The sequence below is a fragment of the Malaclemys terrapin genome, chromosome 3, assembly GCF_027887155.1.
Source record: "Malaclemys terrapin pileata isolate rMalTer1 chromosome 3, rMalTer1.hap1, whole genome shotgun sequence".
Taxonomy (NCBI): domain Eukaryota; kingdom Metazoa; phylum Chordata; order Testudines; family Emydidae; genus Malaclemys; species Malaclemys terrapin.
Window position 1 is genome coordinate 107,186,189 of NC_071507.1, and position 19,819 is coordinate 107,206,007.

Here is a 19,819-nt window from a genome sequence, read left to right on the forward strand (position 1 = left end):
GAGTGACTGGCAGGGGGGTGCGCAGGGAGCACGAGGGGCTCTGGGGCGGGTGCTCACGGCGGCGGCTGATGTAAGTCGGGTTTGGCAGGGTGTGCACGTGTCGGGGGCGGGGCTGGCGGCGGAGCCCTGACTGGGCTGTGCTGCCAGGCACGCCGCGTTGGGCGGGGTCAGGCTGCACGGGCCGGAGGGGGCGGGGCAGGGGAAAACTCGCACTCAGAGCAGCTCCTTCGGCTGGGCAGTCGGCGAGAGGCTGCGCCTGCGCAGATAAAACGAGCGGGAGGAGGCTGTTTGGCGCCTGCGCACAGCGATTGGGAGAGGCCAGGCGGAGACCAAGATGGCGGCCTAAGGCTGCGGCCGCCAACGCCACCGAGTGTGAGCGACGTCGCCGCCGCCGCCATGGCCCGGCACAGGAACGTCCGAGGCTATAACTACGACGAAGGTAGCGAGAAGTCTCCGCCCTTCACATCTCCGGTCCCTACCAGTAACCAGCTCCTCCCCCCGGTCGGTCCTGGCGGCAGGAAGCGCCAGCGGCATGAACACGTCTCCCAGGCGGCCTCGGGGGGAGGGAGGGGGATGCTGTGTGTACGCCAGGCCGTGGACGGGGCTAGGCCCCGGGAGCAGGAGTGGCGTGTATGGGATGTGTGGGTGCTAGGCCTCAGGGGAGTAGGAGTTGGAGGGGGCAATTTTCCCTCTAACTTTCAGGGTGTGTTTAGGGAGCGCATTTGACAGCAGTTCGAGTGACCTCAGTTTAATTCTCTCCCTTGTGGAAACCAGTTCACCCGTTTCCATCGCTGTGTGGGACTTCCACAGCATGGCATGGGAGAGACAAATATTTAAAAAGTAGAAACGCATTTTAAAAGCACAGAAGTTGGCAGGGGAAGACAGGGTCGGGGGTAGTACCTTACAACTTTCAGCTCTGTTTGAAACTGACGACGTTTCACGTGGATAGTGCTAACTTAAGACCAGCTTATTTTTACCTAACCTCGCTGTGCACTGAGTGTTCAGTGTGTCTCCCGGAACAATTTATGACATCACAACCACTTGAAACATCAAGGAGGTGTCAGTTGCCTTCCTCTGTGTTTTAGGTTTGGGTGAAGTCCCTAATCTCTTGGGGAGGACATGCAGATCCCTGAACAGGGAATTTGCAGGGCATGTAATAAAGCAGCTGGTTTCCAGACAACTTGTCTTAAGATGGGAGTATTTAAGGCTCTGTATATTTTAAGTTTGCCTTCATATAACTATATTCTTACGAACAGCTGCGTTAGTGCAGCTTTCTTTGATATACTATCTCATTTACCTACACTGCAATTTATATTAGGTGCTCATATACCTGTGTAACTATATCAATGACTTTAAATAATGATTTTGCGCTTCTTTTTATCAGGGTCTCTAGCTCCCTGCAACAATTCAGGTCTAATTTGTATCTGTTCACCCTTAAACTATATTATGAAAATAAGAGTTTCAGGTCATGCAGTCATTAGTGGCGTTTATAGCTTATTTGAGTAAACTACACCAGTGTAAGTGATGCTACATCAATCAGTGCATCTACATTAGGAGTTTGCATCACTGGTGCAAATTAACCTAATATAGACAAATCTTAAGATTTGCTTGGAGATTTCTCTGCTTGATTTTCACCCTTTGGAGATTAACTCAGTTTCACCTAGTCTGAGATGGGGCTGAACTCTACAAATGTCCCTGCCTTTAAGTGGTTTTCAGTCTTCCTATTAAACACTTGGGTCCCAATCCTGCAAACACACATGAATATCTTTACATATGAGTAATCCTTTTAATTGAGACTACGCTACTCACACATCTAAAGTTATTTGCGTTAGTGTTTGCTGGATTGCAGTCTTTAATTGCTATATGCATATAATGGACATTTTATTATGTACATAAGAAACTTGGTCTACAAATTGTGTTGTATCCAAATTTGTTAGTTTTGGGTGTGTGTATGTATACATGTGTACACATACGTACATATACACACACACAGAGACATACATTATGGGGGCATGCTACCTGTACCATAGTTGGGTTTTGCTGTGAGTTTACTTTTTGGATAGATGATGCAATTTTCTATTTTTGTCTAGGTAAATAAAAAAAAATCACTTCTATTGCAGGACTGGCCATATCAAATCTTTTGCATTCCAGTAGTGAAGATTATTCGTCATGGAAATTAGGGACAGGAAAGACCATTTATACATCTAATATGTATATTTCCTGTATTTCTGTCCTAAAATTTGCTGCTGGTTCAGTTCTACCAGGAGTAGCCATGGTTGAGTACTAGTACATATCTGAACGATTCCATGGCTAAATCACAGGAAGGCATTAGCCCTTTCTCTACACTAGCTTTCCCATCATTGCTGCCTCTGCTAAAGCTGCATTGAATGTGAAAAAATTGGGAAATTTTAGGGGAAAACAAAAGAAGAAAATCCATCTCCTTCCCAGTGCAAAATCAAACTATTCTTGTGCTCACTTGCTGAAGTATGAGTTCTTGGGGGTCAGCTTTATTTTTAATAATTCTGCTGTTCTTCTTTACCTTTTCAAAATAGATCATGCTTCTTCCCAAAAAGGCCAAAGAGTTTATTCAACTGAGGATATGGTTATTACCTTTTCAAAAATTAGAAATCTTAAATACAAAAGGAGAGGGAGCTATTTTCAAATGGGTAAAAATGAATATAGTAGTAATTGCCACACTTATTTATGAATAAATCAAAATAGATCATGGTTATTACTTAATGACATTGTAATTCATATTTAAAAGGAAATAGAAGGAAAACCTACAAAAAACATTGCTGTCACATTGCTGGAAGGACACTTACTCTGTGCTAAACGTTTTCTATTCCTTCTCTAAAAGCCAGCAAAGGTCTTATTCTTGGAATAACTGTAATATGAGGAGATGATACATTTTAAAAAATGCAGAACTAATTTTTTTTTTTTAAATGAGAGTGGGAGAAGGAGAGATAGAACAGACCACAACATAAGGCGGGGGTGGGCAAACTTTTTGGCCGGAGGGCCATATCTGGGTGGGGAAATTGCATGCAGGGCTATGAATGTAGGGCTGGGGCAAGGGGTTGGGGTGTGGGAGGGGGTGCAGTGTGCAGGAAGGGGCTCAGGGCAAGGGGTTGGGGTGGAGGAGGGGTGCGGACTGTCGGAGGGGGCTCAGGGCAAGGGGTTGGGGTGGAGGAGGGGTGTGGGGTGCGGCAGGGGGCTCAGGGCCGGGGGTTGGGCTCAAACCCAGCACCACTTACCTGGAGTGGCTCTGGGGTGGCAGTGGCGCCATGCCGCTAAGGCAGGCTCCCTGCCTGCCTAGGCCCTGCGCCGCTTCCGGAAGCGGCCGGCACCACATTTGGGGGTGTGTGTGTGTGTGCTTGTTTACCTGCTGCGTCCGCAGGTTCGGCCGATCGTGACTCCGACTGGCTGCAGTGCGCCGCTCCAGGCCATTGGGGGCTGCGGGAAGTGGCCCAGGACAAGGGATGTGCTGGCCGCCGCTTCCTGCAGTGCCTATTGGCCTGGAGCGGTGAACCGCCTCCAGTGGGAGCCATGATTGGCCGAACCCGTGAACATGGCAAGTAAACAAACCAGTCCGGCCCGCCAGGGGACTTACTCTGGCGGGCCGTGGGCCAAAGGTTGCCAGTCCCTGTTATATAATATAGTACAGTAATAGAAGTACAGTTGTAGTTACATTTTCTTTTGTGTAAGTGTGTTCTGTTGTAGTATCTTATATATACTAAACCATTCTGCGTGTGTGAATGCTCAATGCACATGAAAGTACTTTGGGTATGTGGTTTTATAAATTTATCCTTGAAGTTAAATATTCTAATAGGAAAGATGCTGATTAGTGTTTTATTTCATATATATTCATATACAGACAGTCCCATGATTTGCTTAGGTTCCATGTTAGAGGGGGACAGAAAAGGAATTAGAGGGTTCTTGAATTTTTTTCACTGTCCTATACATAGTCTATTGAATATTAACAATACATATATTACTATTCTTGCTTATAGCTGATTAAAAAGATATTTTTTATTGATGTACCTTTGAAATATTGAAATGGAATAATTATGATATAATCGGGGAGAGGGTTTTTAAAAATATTGAAGAAATTGCTTTTAAATACTCCATACTTGTTAAATATTTAAAAAATAAATTATATGCAGATTAATTCTTACTGTTTCTGCCTCTTAGATTTTGAAGATGATGATCTTTATGGCCAATCAGTAGAAGATGATTGTTGTATTTCCCCTTCAACAGGTTAGCTCAAATGTTTGTCTATGCAAGTCTCATTTGGAGAAATTTGGACAAATATAGATGATAAATTATAGAGAAGATTGGGATTTTCTGATGGGTAAAAGAGATGAGAAGTCAACCAAGGCAAGTCGGGCTGAGTAGTGCTATATTTGGAATGTGATTGGAGCAGCAGTTGCAAAAACATACATTTATTCCCAGAATAAAGCTATGTGGGCCAGATTTTTAAAAGTATTTAGGTGCATTATTGAAATCAGTTGGATTTAGGGTCCCAGGCACTTCTGAAAATCCCAGTAGACACACATCTGCGTGTTCAGGCAACTAAATAACCTTAAAAATATAGTCATTTGTCACTTTGGTTACTCTTTATTCTATAGTAAGCAGTTGCAGACATAGATATGTATTTACAATATTTTTCGTCATGTTTCCCTATTTAAAATTAAATTACTTCATGTTCAGTTTTAAACTTTGCTGGTGGTTTTTTTTTTTGTTCTTTTTGTAAGGAGTGAGGCGGTCATCTCACCTTGTAAACAAACAAACAAATGAAAAGACTCTAGATGTATTCTGTTTTTAAACAAGTGGGTTGCATAGCTGTGCTGGGGCTTGTGTGCACCCTACAAAATTTTTTAACAGTAAGCTTTTGTTTAAAAGTGCCTGATGCTGGTTACATCTAGAAAGATAGCTTTGCAAATAGTTGCAGCAACTAAGATGATTGAATATAAAACATTGGATGATGTGCATTTAAGAAACACTTGATAAGACTATAACTTCTTAAAAGATGAGATTATCAAATTTGTATGTGTTCAGTATAAAAGTTGGAGTTGTGCGAATATTACATAATGGTGTATGTGACCACTTGAATAATGAATAGCTGTTTTCTTTGACTATATCTGTAGGGTGTGTGTTCTTGCTACTTGTGAACCTTTGTGCAAATTATTATTTATTATTACACCGACGTTTGCGGAGTCACTGAACTCTTGTTTTTGCATGGAAGCTAGAATATTTGTGTGTGGACAAGGCTTGCTTTTCTCATTTAAAAAGCTTTAGCTGCTCACACACCATAAATAAAATATAGCAAATAGTTGTAGTGAATGTTCACAGACAACTCCCAGTCTGAAATTTCTTCACATAAACTTTGAAAAATTATGAATTATGACTAGGGCCTGGATTCAGCAAAGCATTTAAGCATATGATTTAGGTGCTTTGCTTATTAGGGGTGAGATTTATGCGTGTGTTTAAATTTTAAACATGTGCGAAAGTACTTTGATTCATGGCCTGTATTTGTAAAAATTAAAGTTCAAGAACAGAAAAATGGGCTGAATTAATTGAATAAACTTTGTTATGAATAGATAAAAACTAGTAAAAGCTACTTTAACCCTACACCACACTGGACTTTAAAACAAACTAATTATGGCTAAGGGCACTTTTTTTTTTTTTTTAAAGCTGAAACAGTGCAAACTTCTTGAGATTTGGGGTCATGAAGTTAAGTTGAGTCCTAAGTAAAAATATTTGAGAACTCTTGGTCTAGAATTTTTTTTTTTTTTTTTTTTTTTTTTTTGTTACAGAATACTGAACTGGGTAGAATTGTTCATTATATTTAAAGGTACATGGATATTGACTTCTGCATGGGGTCTCTCCTCTTTTGGTGGAAGGGGGCCGTCCGCAGTATTTAAGTATGGACTCTCCTTTGCCCAGTGCAGTCCTCTAGGCTAATAATTACAAAATGAGATTATTTTTTCCAAATTAATTAATGCAGGCTACCATCAGTACATATTTTCTTTAGTTAAATTTTGTATTCAAACAATGGGATACTTGTTTGAAGGGGAAACTATTTTTAATATTCTGCTCCTGGTTGTTGTAGCTGCTCAGTTTATTTACTCAAGACGTGACAAACCCTCAGCATTTGCTGAGCGATTAGAAGAGTATGGCTATGAAGATGCAGAAGAACCTGCCAAGAATATTACATCCAATCACCAGCTAACTGGAGTTGATCAAGGTAATTGTTAAGAACAGTTAATCAGTTCAATCTTGTTTTAATTCTTCTGTGATTTAAAGATCTTTATTGAAATCCTCTGATATTGAATTATCTTTTATTGTAACCGACTTTTATTCCTAACTCACTGACTTTATCAAACCGCCCAACATTTTGGGGCCAAATAGTAGAACACCCATGAATTCTAAGGATTGGTCATATCTAATAATACATGTAAAAATAATCTTTAGAAGGCTTCAGTTTCTAGCTATTGAATCTTGTTATGCCTTTCTCCGCTAGATTAAAGAGTCCTTTAGTGTACCCAGTATTTTCTCCTTGTGAAAGTACATGTATATTCTAATCAAGTCACTGCTACTTCTTTTTTGTGGACACTAGAACTGGGTACAATATTCCAATATTGGTCTCACCAGTGTCATACAGAGGTAAAATCGCCTCCCCACTCTTCCTTACAACTCTGCTGTTTATCTAAGGATTGCATTTGTCTTTCTAGCCACAGCTTTGCACTGAAAACTCCTGTTGAGTTGCTTGGCCACTATGACCCCTATATCCTTTTGAGAGTCATTGCTTTCTAGAATACACACACCCCACCAATTTTTTAGATATGGCCTGAATTCCTTGTTTCCTGACTGTATAACTTTTGCATTTTGCTGTATTAAAATGCATTTTGTTTGAATGGCTCCAGTTTATCAAGAGATACAGATCTTTCTGTGTGACTGCCTTGTCCTGGTCATTATTTACTATTCTGCCAATCTTTGTGGTCACAGGCAAGTTTTGTCAGTAGTGTTTTTATATTTACTTCCAGATCACTGATGAAAATGTGGACTAAAGTCTAGTACTGATTCCTATGGAACCCCTTTAGAAATATTCCCATTCAGTGATAATTCCCTGTTGTAAACTTTTTGAGATCTGTCAGCCGGTTTTTAATCCATTTTATGTGTGCTCTATTGATATTGTATATTGCTAATTTTTTAATTGGAATCGTGCAGTATGAAGTTAAATGCCATACAAAAGTGTAAGTATATTACATCTATCTTCATAGTTACCTTTATCAACCAAACTTGTAATTTCATCAAAGAATGAAATCAGATTTTTTGACCTTTTTTCTCTAATGCCATGTTTACTGGTATTAACTATATTTCTATCCTTTAATTCATTATTAATTGACTCTTGTATCAGCTTTTCATTACTTTGCCTGGGATTTATGTCAACCTGGACAATGGCCCACTTAGACTATCTCATTTGCCCTTTTTTGAATAATGGCACAACATTAGTACTCTTCCAGTCTTTTGGAATTTATTCTGTATTACAGGATATATTAAAAATTAACATCAGCAGGCCAGAGGTCTTCCAAGCCAACTCGTTTGGACTTTTGGGTGCAAGTCATCTGGGCCTCCTGATTTAAATATGTTTGTCTTTGGTAAATAATGTTTAATGCCCTCCTTGGTTACTAAGGGACTGGAAGGTACTTCATCATCCTCATGTATTATGAATTCATTATCCTGCTTTTTTTTTTTTTTTCAAATGCAGACCAGAAAGATTTATTGAACGCCCTGCTTTTTCTGCATCCTAATTAACAATTTTGCCATCTCCATCTAGTAATGGGCTTATTCTATTATTAGGATTACTTAGGTTGCTTACATACTTAAAACAAAATAAAAAAAAATAAAACCTCCACCTTTTATTGTCCACAGTCCTGCCAAGCATATATTTTTTCCCTGGTGCCTTCAGCTTCCCGTATCAATTTTCAGCACTTTTAACTTCTAATTTTTATTGATTGCTATTTATTTCCCATGTGTTATAAATTGCTTTTTCATTTCTAATTACTGCCTCCACTTTGGCTCTAAACCAGGTTTTAGCCAAAGTTGTCCTCTCTTTTGATAGTAGAATTGTAACTTTTTGGTCATAATTTTTATTGACATTTTTCTTTCTGAATTTTCCTCCCAATCAATTTTGCTCATAATTGTCCTCTGCTTTGGGAAATTAGCACTTTTGAAGTACCAAGTATCTATTTTACTGGTTGGAATCATCCTCTTTTTGCCCGTAATATAATCAGGTCATGATAAGTGATCACTAGTCAACCACAAATTCTGAGTCCAGTGATTAATTCAGCTTTATTCACCATAATGAGGTCCAAAATAGTTCTTACATGGGTGCAATACTTTGTGTTAGAAAACCATCTTAAATAAGTTTGAGAAACTTTAATGATATTTAATTACTATCTGCATGAGACTTCCAGTATATATTTCCCATAAGAGTTTTCTTTCCACACATTTCAGAGGAGGAGTTTAAGGAGTAATTCATACTGTTCTCTGGTTTGATTTGGTGGTCTGTGAAAGACCCCCACCATTACCTTCTCCAGTACTTTGTTAGCACTAACTATGGGGAAGATAAGGTTTCTACACTATTGTTAAATTAGCCACATTGCTTATACTACATGTATCATTGTTAGTTTTCTTGTTTAAATGTGTAGTTTGTTAATGTATACCATAAAATAGTCAGCATGTAGAACCTATCTAAGTTAACTTTGCTCTGAATACTGTATCATCTTTTTTTGAGAGCCTCTGTACATTTCCTCTTAAGGGGAACAGTGCGCTGGTTGCACAAACCTTGTTGAAAACTGACTCTGACGTTGCATGAGTAATGCCATTTGGCACTTGTATAAGAGACTGTATGAGTGAGTACGGTTGATCGTCACTTGATCACGTTTATAATGTGCAAGCTGAATAAAGTCCAGCCCAGTAATATATATACTTGGGCAAATTTCACAAAGCTGAAACCAATTCTGAGCCAGGTCAGCTAGTTGGAAGAATTTAATCAGAAAAATGTGAATGAGAATTTGGAATCATTTAAGAACACCTTACCAGATGCCCCAAAAGCCACAATAGAGGAAGAAGCTTGTAAAACAGACCTTGTTTAGAGGGGAAGTGAAGGGAGCTATACATAATTTTTAATTTTTTTATATATATTGGCATTAATTACATAGTAATGAATATAAATTGGAAGTTAGAAATTGTAGAATAATAAGGGAAGCTAAGGGGCACATGGAAAAATTTGTGGCCAGCAGAGTTAAGGACACTAAGAAGTTGTTTTTTAAAAATGTTAGGAACAAAAAGACTCCTGACATTGGTATTGATCCATTATTAGATGGAAATGGTAGAATTATTAATAATAATGCAGTAAAGGCAGAAGTGTTCCATAAATATTTCTGTTCTGTATTTGGTGGGTGTGTGGGGGAAATATAGTTTGATCATATGGTGATAACATTCTTTCCATTCTACTAGTATCTCAGGAGCATGTTAAACAAAAGCTAAAGTTAGACATTTTTAAATCAGCAAGGCCAGATAACTCGCACCCAAGTGTTCCAAAAGAGCTGGCTGAGGAGGTCACTGGACTGTTAATGTTGCTTTTCAGTAAGTTTTAGAACAGTGGGGAAGTTCCAGAAGGCTGGAAGAAATCTAATGTTGTCCCAATATTTAAAAAAGGTAAACGGGATGACCTGGGTAATTTATAGGTCTGGCAGCCTGACACTGATCCTGGGCAAGATAATGGAGCAGCTGATATGGGACTTGATTAATAAAGAATTAAAAGGGGGTAATGTAATTAATGCCAATCAACATGGGTTTATGGAAAATAGATCCTGTCAAAATAACTTGATATGTTTTTTGGATAAGATAACAAGTTTGGTTGATAAAGGTAATGGTGTTAGTGTAATATACTTAGACTTCTGTAAGGTGTTTGACTTGGTACCACACAACATTTTGATTTAAAAAAAAAAAATTAGAACGATATAAAATTAACTTTTGTTGTTTGCTGTGTTGTTGTAGCCATGTTGGTCACAGGATATGAAACCCACAAGGTGGATGAGGTAATATCTCTTATTGGACCAACTGTCTGGATTAAACCTGAAGAAGAGCTCTATGGAGCTCAAAAGCTTGCCTCTTTAATGAACAGAAGTTGGTCCAATAAAAGATATTACCTCACCCATCTTGAGTCTCTTATAAAATTAAAGTCTTGTACTTTAAATGGTTTAAAAACTGGCCAATTGTTAGGTCTCAAAATGTAATTTTCATCAAGCATGTGTGTTTCCAGCATCAGTTCTTGGCCCTGAGCTAATTAACATTTATATCCATGACCTGAGAGAGAACCTATCAGCATCACTGATAAAATTTGCAGAAGACACACAAACTGGGGGAGTGGTAAGTGATGAAGAGGACAGGTCACTGATTAAGAGCGATTTGGTTCGCTTGGAAAACTAGGTGCATGAAAACAAAATGTTTTAGTAAGGCTAAATGTATACAACTAGGAACAAGAATGGAGGTCATATTACAGAATGGGGGACTCTATCCTAGGAAGTAGTGACTATGCACTATGACTCCCAAACCTTTTTCATAATCAGTTGAACATGAGCCCCCATTGGGATGCTGTGGCCAAAAGAGCTTATGTGATTCTTGGATGCATAAAGGGGAACCTCGAGTAGGAGTAAACAGGTTATTTTATCTCTATATTTGGCACTGGTGTGGTCGCTGCTGGAACACTGTGTCCTGTTTTAGTGTCCACAATTCAGGAAGAGCTGTGAGAATGATTAAAGGATTGGAAAACATGCCTTATAGTGATAGACTCAAAGAACTCAATTACTTAGCTTAATAAAGTGAAGGTTAAGGGGTGACTTGATTAGTCTGTAAGTATTTACTTGGGGAGCAAATATTTAATAATGGACTCTTCTTCAGTCTAGCAGAGATAGGTATAATGATGTAATGGCTGGAAGTTAAAATACATATATGGAGATCTCCTAGAACTGGAAGGGACCCTGAAAGGTCATCAAGTCCAGCCCCCTGCCTTCACTAGCAGGATCAAGTACTGATTTTGCCCCAGATCCTTAAGTGGCCCCCTCAAAGATTGAACTCACAACTCTGCGTTTAGCAGGAAATAAGGCTTACCAGTGAGAATAATTAACCACTGGAACATTTTACCAACGGTTGCGGTAGATTCTCCATCACTGACAATTTTTAAAGATATGCTCTAGGAATTATTTTGGGGAGGTTTTGTGAACTGTGTTATACTGGAGGTCAGGCTAGATGATCACAATGGTGATCCTTATGGTCTTGTAATCTTTGACTCTAACATCATAAGTTTCTTTACTGTGGTGGTGGAGAGTATACAGAAACCTTTGCTTTGTCCATGCCTGTACACTCAGACCCTTACTTAGCACCTCTTCTTTACAAACACACACACACATATATAGTTAATAGTGGATTTTTGGTAGTTTTGAGAGAGTTTTCTGCCTTTTTTGTGTAACTTGCAAGACTTTACGTAAAAATATAAGCATGGCCATACTTGGTTAGACCAGTGATCCATCTATCCCAGTATCATGTCTTCCAACAGTGGCCGGTGCCAGAAACTTCAGAGAGCGTGAAGAGAACAGGGTATTTATTAAGTGATCCATCCACTGTTGTCCAGGCCCTGCTTCCAGCAGTCAGAGTTTTAGGGACTTTGAGTGTAGGGTTGAGTTGCTGATCATCTTGGCTAATAGCCATTGATGGATCTATCCTCCATAAACTTATCTAATTCTTTTTTGAACCCAGTTATACTTTTGTCCTTTACAGTATCCCCTGGCAGTGAATTCCACAGGTTGACTGTGCATTGTCTGAAGAAGTCCTTCTGTATGTTATTTTTAACCTTGTTGCCTATTAATTTCATTGTGTACCCCCTCATCCTTGTGTTATGTGAAGTGGTAAATAGCACTTCCTTATTCACTTTCTCCACACCATTCATGATTTTATAGACCTCTATCATACTCCGCCCATAGTTGTCTCTTTGAAACCTCAGGGGTTCTACACCTGGTGTCCCAAAGAGTTTGTGAAATCCCTCAATTTTTCGGGGGAAGTCTGATGAGCATGCATAGTGTCTCATCTGCCTGGGAGAGGCCTGCTCTGTAGTAATGTTGGTTTGCATGGCTGTCTAAACTCAAGCTTGTTGGGACAGAGTAAGGGGTCGGACTCACCCCTGTGGCACCTCCTGCTGGTCGTCTAGGGAATTAGCTCACCAGCCTCTGGAGCGCCCTCTGCAGGCCGGTGATCCGCCTTGTCGTCTGCACTGGCCCCCATGTTCCTCCCAGGACCCCGGTGCCCCTTGCTTTGGGTGCTGCCCCCTGGCAATACCCACACATGCTGGGTCTCCCCTCCCAGGGGAACCCCCACCCACTGACCGCACCTCGCCTCAGAATAAGGCTACTGCCAGTCACCATCTAGCCCCACGCTCAGGGGCAGACTGCAGTATCAGCCACTCATCACAGGCAAGGTTGGGTTTGGACCTGCTGCCTTGGCCTACACCTGGGTTGCCCTCTGCAACCCCCAGTACCCTTTGGCCTAATACTAGGCCGCAGCCTGGGCTTTCCAGGCTGGAGCTCCCCACCTCCTCCGCCTTTCCCCAGCCCTGCTCCACTCAGGTACCCTGTCTCTGCTCGTTGCAGCCAGGCCTTTCTCCCTCTGAAGATAGAGAGAGACTCCTGAGCTCCTGGGTCCCAGCCTCTTTCTAGGGCCAGCTGGGCTCTCTGATTGGGGCGTGGCCCAGCTGCAGCTACTTCCCCAATCAGCCCAGTAGCTGCTTCCCTGCCCCAGCCTTCTCCCAGGACTGTTCCAAACCCCTCAGGGCAGGAGCGGGTGTCCACCCCGTTACAGACAGTTCTGACTCTGTACTTCATGGGAGAAAACTTGAATGTACAGGCTGAGACTCCAGAAGGCCAGGGTTCCATCCAGGGCCCACAATGTCTGTCTTTGGTGATGAAGCCTATGACCACATAATGGCCCAAGTCATCTGCTGTCATGCTGGCTTCAGCACTAGACTTTAAGTGAGGTTGAGCACAGGTTTGTCTAAGTCCATGACTCTTCCATTTAATGTGACAATCAATAAACCACTGAGTTGTCTGCATTGGTGAACCTTGCTAAGAGTCCTAAGGTTTGGCACTTTAACCTGGTTCTGGCAGCATGCCAACAAAACCTGACACTTCAGAGGGCCTCCAGGTAACTTTGTTATCAGACTTTTGGAAAAAATGATGCCTCCTTGAACCCAGAAGTCTGGCACTGATGACTCAGCCCATGTAAGCTGCCATGCTTTTAATATATCTCTCTGGCAAATTTCTCTTAACTTTTCCTGCCAAGAGAAAGGAGAAGAGAGATCCTTTATCTAGTACTGAGAATGTCTTTCTCAAAACAGAAAAAAACATTGACCCCATTCTAAGGATAATACTCCAGAGCAACCACACCAGCACTAGAGTCTACAATGCAGTGATCTCAGCACCACCAGCTAACTTTTCTCTTATCCACATCTCTTTGACTCAGTCCAACATCCTTGAACCTCAGTGTTGAACTCACGTTTAAAATATTAGCACCCCCATTATTATTATTATTGCTTCTCTAGATACATTCTCTTCTGGCCCAGAACAGTTTCAAAACCCTCTAGCATGAATCTGTGTTTTGGGACTGGCAACAGTCTCTGTGCCATCCAGTATGGGATTTGAGGGTCATTCATGTTCACCTTGTCACCAAGAGCATGCTGTCTCTGACTTTTGGGGGCAGCTCCTTCTATGTCCTTGTGAGTTTGAAAGGATTTTATGCAGGGACCTGTGGTCCTATGGATATGCTGAAGTAGTCCTATGGATATGACTTGCTGATTTGTGATGGGGTGCACTATTCACTGCAGGTATGGCGCTTCCTTCTTGTCATTCTGGGGAATAGCTTACCAGGTCAACGCCCCTTCCTGTTTTTGCACACTGTCCCTCTGCCTCTTTGTCTGCAGCTCCTGTCTCGCCCCAGGAGTTGCTGCAGCCTCTTTGTGACACTTTTTTTTTTTTTTTTTTTAAATTAATAGAGAGATCCCATCTCCTAGAACTGGAAGGGACCTTGAAAGGTCATCGAATCCAGCCCCCTGCCTTCACTAGCAGGACCAAGTACTGATTTTGCCCCAGATCCCTAAGTGAGGATTGAACTAACAACCCTGAGTTTAGCAGACCACTGCTCAAACCACTGAGCTATCCCTCCCCCCAATTCTCTGGCTTGGTCACTATTTTGGCTTCCCCTTCCTGGGGTTGGAAAGTTTCTTTCCCCACACAGGCTCAGGCTATCTTCCTACATACTGCCCTGCTGGTGCCACTTCCCCAGTGGCTGCTTTGGGAACCCTGACTCGCCCTCTACTCCGGGTTCTGGTTCAGTGACCCTCTAGTCAGCAGTCAAGGTCTGTTTCACTCCATACCTTGCTGCATTTCCCTGAGCCCTTTCCTAACCTTTGGGCTCTCCTTTGCATCTTTGGGTCTGCCAGCTTCAGCACTCCCTCCTCCTAGGGAACAACTGCAGTCTATGTAGCCTCCAAACACTCTTCCCTTTTCCTACGGAGTGATTGAAGTCTTTCTCTTTTGTTGCCAGCCTCCTGGCTTATATAGGCTCTACTATTTCCTGCACAGAAGGTGAGCTTTTTCTAATTAAGGCTTTTCTCTTAGCCTTCAGCCTAATAAGTTAATTGGCCCATTTGGCCTCCATTAACCCCTTAAGGGCAAGTGTGCGGTGTATACCCCATCACAGGCCTTTTATAGATTGTGAAGCCTAAGAACAGAGGGTCTGCCTTACTTATGTGAATCTTTCTGGGGAAACACTGACCTAGTGTGGATGGTGCCTGGAGGGTAAGAATCATGGAAGATGCATAAATTTAAGGTATGTAGTTCTTTAACAGCACATGGCAGTGTAGCAGAGGTGGCACAGTTGGTTTCATTTTCCCAAAGAGGTTAGCCAGCATTCAAAAGTTTGGAAAACATTGCCTTAGGGGGGATTGCACCCTTACACATTTATCTTTATAAAATGGCATTTCTCATGAGTATTACTTCTATCAGGAGAGCTAGTGAAGAATTACAAATCCTAATGACTAATCTCATACCACATTACATAAGGCAGTGGTTCTCAACTTAATACACAATGTGTTACCTGGGCTTCAGGAGCCAGGTGGCAGGGAAGCTGCAGCCTGGACCCTGAACCCCAGAACTCTGCTGCGCGGGACTGGCTGCCCGCCCGCCCCGACCCCTATGGGGCCGCCCCCGCCGGACCAGCCGGCTGCCGGACCCGACCCCTGCCAGAGCCGACCAGAGCTGGCGAGGCTGGGTGGCTGCCCTGGACCCCAGACTCCTGCCATGTGGGGCGGGCCAGCTGCCTTAGACACAGACCCTGGAGCTTGCGGGGCTGGGCGGCTGACCTGGACCCCCACCATGAGGGGCGGGCTGGCAGCCCTGACCTCATCCCCACTATGCTGGACAACAGGGCAGCCCTCACCCCTCTGCGGCAGGCAGACAGGAACTTGGCGGACCCCAGCCCACAGGCCGCCCTTTTTAGCACTTGAGCTGGGCTGCAGTTGTGTGCTAATTGGGCCTTCAGTCACATCCTAAGTTGATTCCCAGAATGGTTTCACACATCCACATCAACCAATCCATCTGCTCCCTGTCTCTTTCCCCTAAGCCCGTAGCCTATGGAAGTGAAGCTTGTTTCCATATGTTTACTGTGAAAAGGGTTCTCTCTTTCCATTTGGAAATAACTAAACTTTATGCAGTTCAACCGATGGTTTTAGCCTGTATGGGGAAAAGTGCCATTCACCCAGAGATTATTAGAGGATTAGATCCTACACAGTTTTGTTATAACATAGCTGAAGTCCACATCCCATCAGGGCTTAAGGCTCACTCAGTAAGGCCAGTGCTGAGTCTGTGAGATGCCTTAGACTTATCTCAGTTGCTGAACTCTACAGAACAGCTATTTAGAGTGCTGTTTATAAACTTAGTAAACTCTATGGATTTAGGAGAGGTGTTCTGCAGTCTTTTCCTGAGAACTCTTCAGGCTACATTCCGCTGGGGCTGTACTACTCTCTAATCCCCCACTAGTCAGAATGTGCAGGGGTCCATTGAAGAAAAAATCTAGATTACCTCCCAGTAACAGTGATTCTTTGAAAGTTGCTTCTGCACATTCACACTTACCTTCCACCCTCTCTTTTACCCGACAGTTCTCTATTCACATAGGACTCTGTGCTTCAGCAGAGGAAACTGAGGCAACTGGGAGCTGCACTCCCTTTAGAGTCTGAATGTTTCGAAAAGGGTATGATCATTCAGCTCCCACAGATAGGATTTTCAAGAGGGGTTCATGAGTTTGAGATGGCAGGGGTACCATCCCCCAAGTATAAATGCACAGGGTGACTGAAGAATCACGGCTACTGGCAAATAGCCTTTCTGTGATTCTTGATACATTAAAATATTTATTGTGGGAAGCTAATATTGTGTTATCTTAGTTTTCTGCATTTAATTTCTCTTAAAAAGACCTTCAAAGATCTTATGGTTGCCATTGCAGTCATGAGACATTTCATGTGGGTTTTGGCTCAGCACGTAAAGCTGGCATTGCTTTAAATCTTGGTAGTTTAGTGTTTTGGTGAAGAGGATGGTCAGAATCATTACCTTCTCCTGTTTGATATCAGGGCTCTGCTTTGCTCTGCTGGGGATGGAGGACTTAGGGCTTGCTGATTGTTAATGCTGTAAATATAATGGATCACTTTATTGATAGTAGTAGGATGCAGTTTTCTTTTTGTCCTTGAATACTGATATTTTATTCCTAAATTCTGAACATTATTAACTTTGCCTTGGTGTTTAAATGATCTGCAACAGATAAATCATTAAGTTAGTGGGTAGAGAGTATCAGAAGTTTCACACTGCATCTTTCTGATTGATGTGTGGCAAAGAAATCTTGAAAGATATATGTTGTGCCTGTAATGGAGATGAAGAAAGTTTTTTTTCTTCTCCATCATAGAACTCTCACTGTGATCAGAAATTTGAATTATTATCAATCATGTTTATTATGCTAGTGCCTAGAGGCCAACCAAGTAGGGCCCCCATTGTGCTAGGACTGTACAAACATGAAGGAGATGATCCGTGCCCCAAAGTGCTGACCGTCTAAGTAGACAAGACAGACACAAGCGGGGTGAGGGAGGTAGGGAAGGGAAGGAGAATTAACAATGTGAAGGCAGCAAATGCCATGTCAGTTCCACAATTTTTTTTGGTGGTGGGGGTGGGTTGAATAACAGCCAGATTCATCTGTATTTTCTTAGATTGAACAAAGGGTTAAGGGTATGTAACTGAATTTATCTTTGTCAAGGATAATATTGTTTAGTTTCTGTGTATGCAGTTTCAAGAAGGGGGGAAGGGAGGCATTTACCAATGTGTAAAATATTTGTAATGTTAGAAAATAAAGGCAAGGCCATTGACATTGGGAGAGGTAGGAAATACTGTTCTAATGGAGATATATGTAGCATTGATTTAAAACAGGGGTAGGCAACCTATGGCATTCGTGGTAAAGGCAGCACGCAAGCTGATTTTCAGTGACACTCACACTGCCCGGGGCCTCGCCACCTGTCCAGGGAGCTCTATATTTTAATTTAATTTTAAATGAAGCTTCTTAAAACATTTTAAAACCTTCTTTACTTTAGAATATATAACAAAACTATAGTTGTATGTAGACTTCTAGAAAGAGACCTAAAAACGCTAAAATGTATTACTGGTACTTGAAACCTTAAATTAGAGTGAATAAATGAAGACTTGGCACACCACTTCTGAAAGGTTGTCGACCCCTAATTTAAAACATATAAGAGATCTGTAGTAGGGATCCGTGCTAAACGGCCAGTGTGAGGATATTTTTGAACTGTCCTTTTTAAAATACAAGGTGGTTCAATAAAAGATATTACCGTACTGACTTTGTCTGACCTGCTCTTAAAAATCTCCAGTAATGGAATGAAGGAATATACAAAAGAAATTTCAGTTTAAAACAGAATATAATTTACTTATTTTTAAAGAGAGAGAGAGACATCTGTCAGGGATGGACTAGATAATACTTAGTCCTTCTATGAGTGCAGGGGAGTGGACTAGATGACCTCTCAAGGTCCTTTCCAGTCCTATGATTCTGTGATTTTGGTTTATTGTTTTTAGAATTGTCCATCACTTTATTCTGCAGCCTCCCTTTCATTTCCCTTTACTTTCTGTAATGTATGCAGTATTAATAGAGAAGTCTGGCTTCAAAGAATATGAATTTTAAGACCCAGAAACCCCTCTCAGTTCTAGGAAAGGTAAGATTTCAGGTAGCTTTAATGCTAAAGCATTAATCTAAAGATGCTAGCATTTATGGTTATTAGTTGCTAAGTTCCAAGGCCTGAAAAGATGCTGTTTACCATAAAAGTTAAATACAGTATCTGTAAACACTTAAAATGTGCTGTTAAATAGATATCACATGGTCTTATCAAATTACTTTGAATAGTTTTAAGCTGAATAATTGCATTTCTTCTTCGGCATGAATACTGTTCATGTTGGTAACACCTCATAATTAAGTGTTCAGCCCTTTAAAGGCAATTTTAAAACCATTAGATGTATTTCTTGTAGTAATGTTTTGGGGAAATAATTGAAAACTCTTCAGTACTGGGGGTAAGAGAGCCTGCCAGAGGAAGAAATCAGGTTGCAATGATTTTATAATTACCATTTCTGCCCCACCCCAAATATATGTATTGCAAGTATGGTTTTAGTAATTTATCATGCCATTTTGTGAAAATACATGTTTTATAATTTTATAACTACTGATGTCTTTTGTAGCTCGTCTTTATTCGTGCCTTGACCAGATGAGAGAAGTGCTGGGGGAAACTGCACCAGAGCAGGTGATGGTGGAAGCAGTGTTGAATAGTAAATTTGATGTACAGAAGGCTTTGGATCTTGTGCTTGCACAAGACAGTAAGCAAAATGTGAAGACCAAGAATGAAGAAGCTGTGATTACAGGAAAGACAACAAAAGGTATGCTTTTATTTAATTATGTTTTGGTTTAGATTAAAGTTCACTGGCTGTGCATAGGATACTCGAGTTTAGAACTGGAAGATACTTGCACTGTTATATCAAAATTACTCATTGGAAAACAAAACAAAGTTCTCAATCTTCTATTTCTAAATACATTTCATGGTTTTAAGATATATAGAGAACATCTCTTTAAAGGAAGAAGTAGTTTTTACAAAACTTAAAATCAAGTTTTAGTTTTAGACTTGGTCCTCCCCCCTAAATTCAAAATGTAAGCAACCACAATTCCCAATGAAATTTTGTTTTCTAACAAATACTTTAGTTATGTTACTACTTAAGTTATCCAACTGCTAACTTTTTTTTATTTTTTTTTTTTATTTTTTTGAGACCGCAAATTTTAAGACATTTTAAATGTTTGCTTGTGATATCGCAAGACTGTTTTTGTAGAGCTAGTACAATAGCTTGGTTGTGTCGATTCAGACATCTTAAGAGTTGATATTCATTTACTAACTTAGTGTTTCTTTTGGTGGATAATCGTAATAATTTTGCTAAATGATTGAATAAATGCCCTTCAGAACTCAGTTCTATTTGATTATAGAAACTATGATGTAATGCAATTTTTCAAGTAACATTTAGTAATTAAATGCCTTTCATGTTTCTTCTTAACTTTGCTGTTGCTGTCTCCTTAAAAAAATGGAATTTTTCGTTGTGACTGTGCATCTATCTGAAAATTATTG

At 41.0% G+C, this 19,819-nt stretch overlaps 1 protein-coding gene across 1 annotated transcript in view; it reads left to right on the forward strand.

Annotated features, from left to right (window-relative positions):
- Positions 1 to 229: 229 nt before the first annotated feature.
- The window catches only part of HBS1L (HBS1 like translational GTPase), a 104,517-nt gene continuing 84,927 nt past the window's right edge, over positions 230 to 19,819 (forward strand). Inside the window, exons 1-4 of the mRNA XM_054021916.1 lie at positions 230 to 439; positions 4,189 to 4,254; positions 6,110 to 6,244; positions 18,891 to 19,085. Coding sequence (XP_053877891.1) covers positions 397 to 439; positions 4,189 to 4,254; positions 6,110 to 6,244; positions 18,891 to 19,085 — 439 coding nt within the window. The 5' untranslated portion in view covers positions 230 to 396. The remainder of the gene's footprint in view (positions 440 to 4,188; positions 4,255 to 6,109; positions 6,245 to 18,890; positions 19,086 to 19,819) is intronic.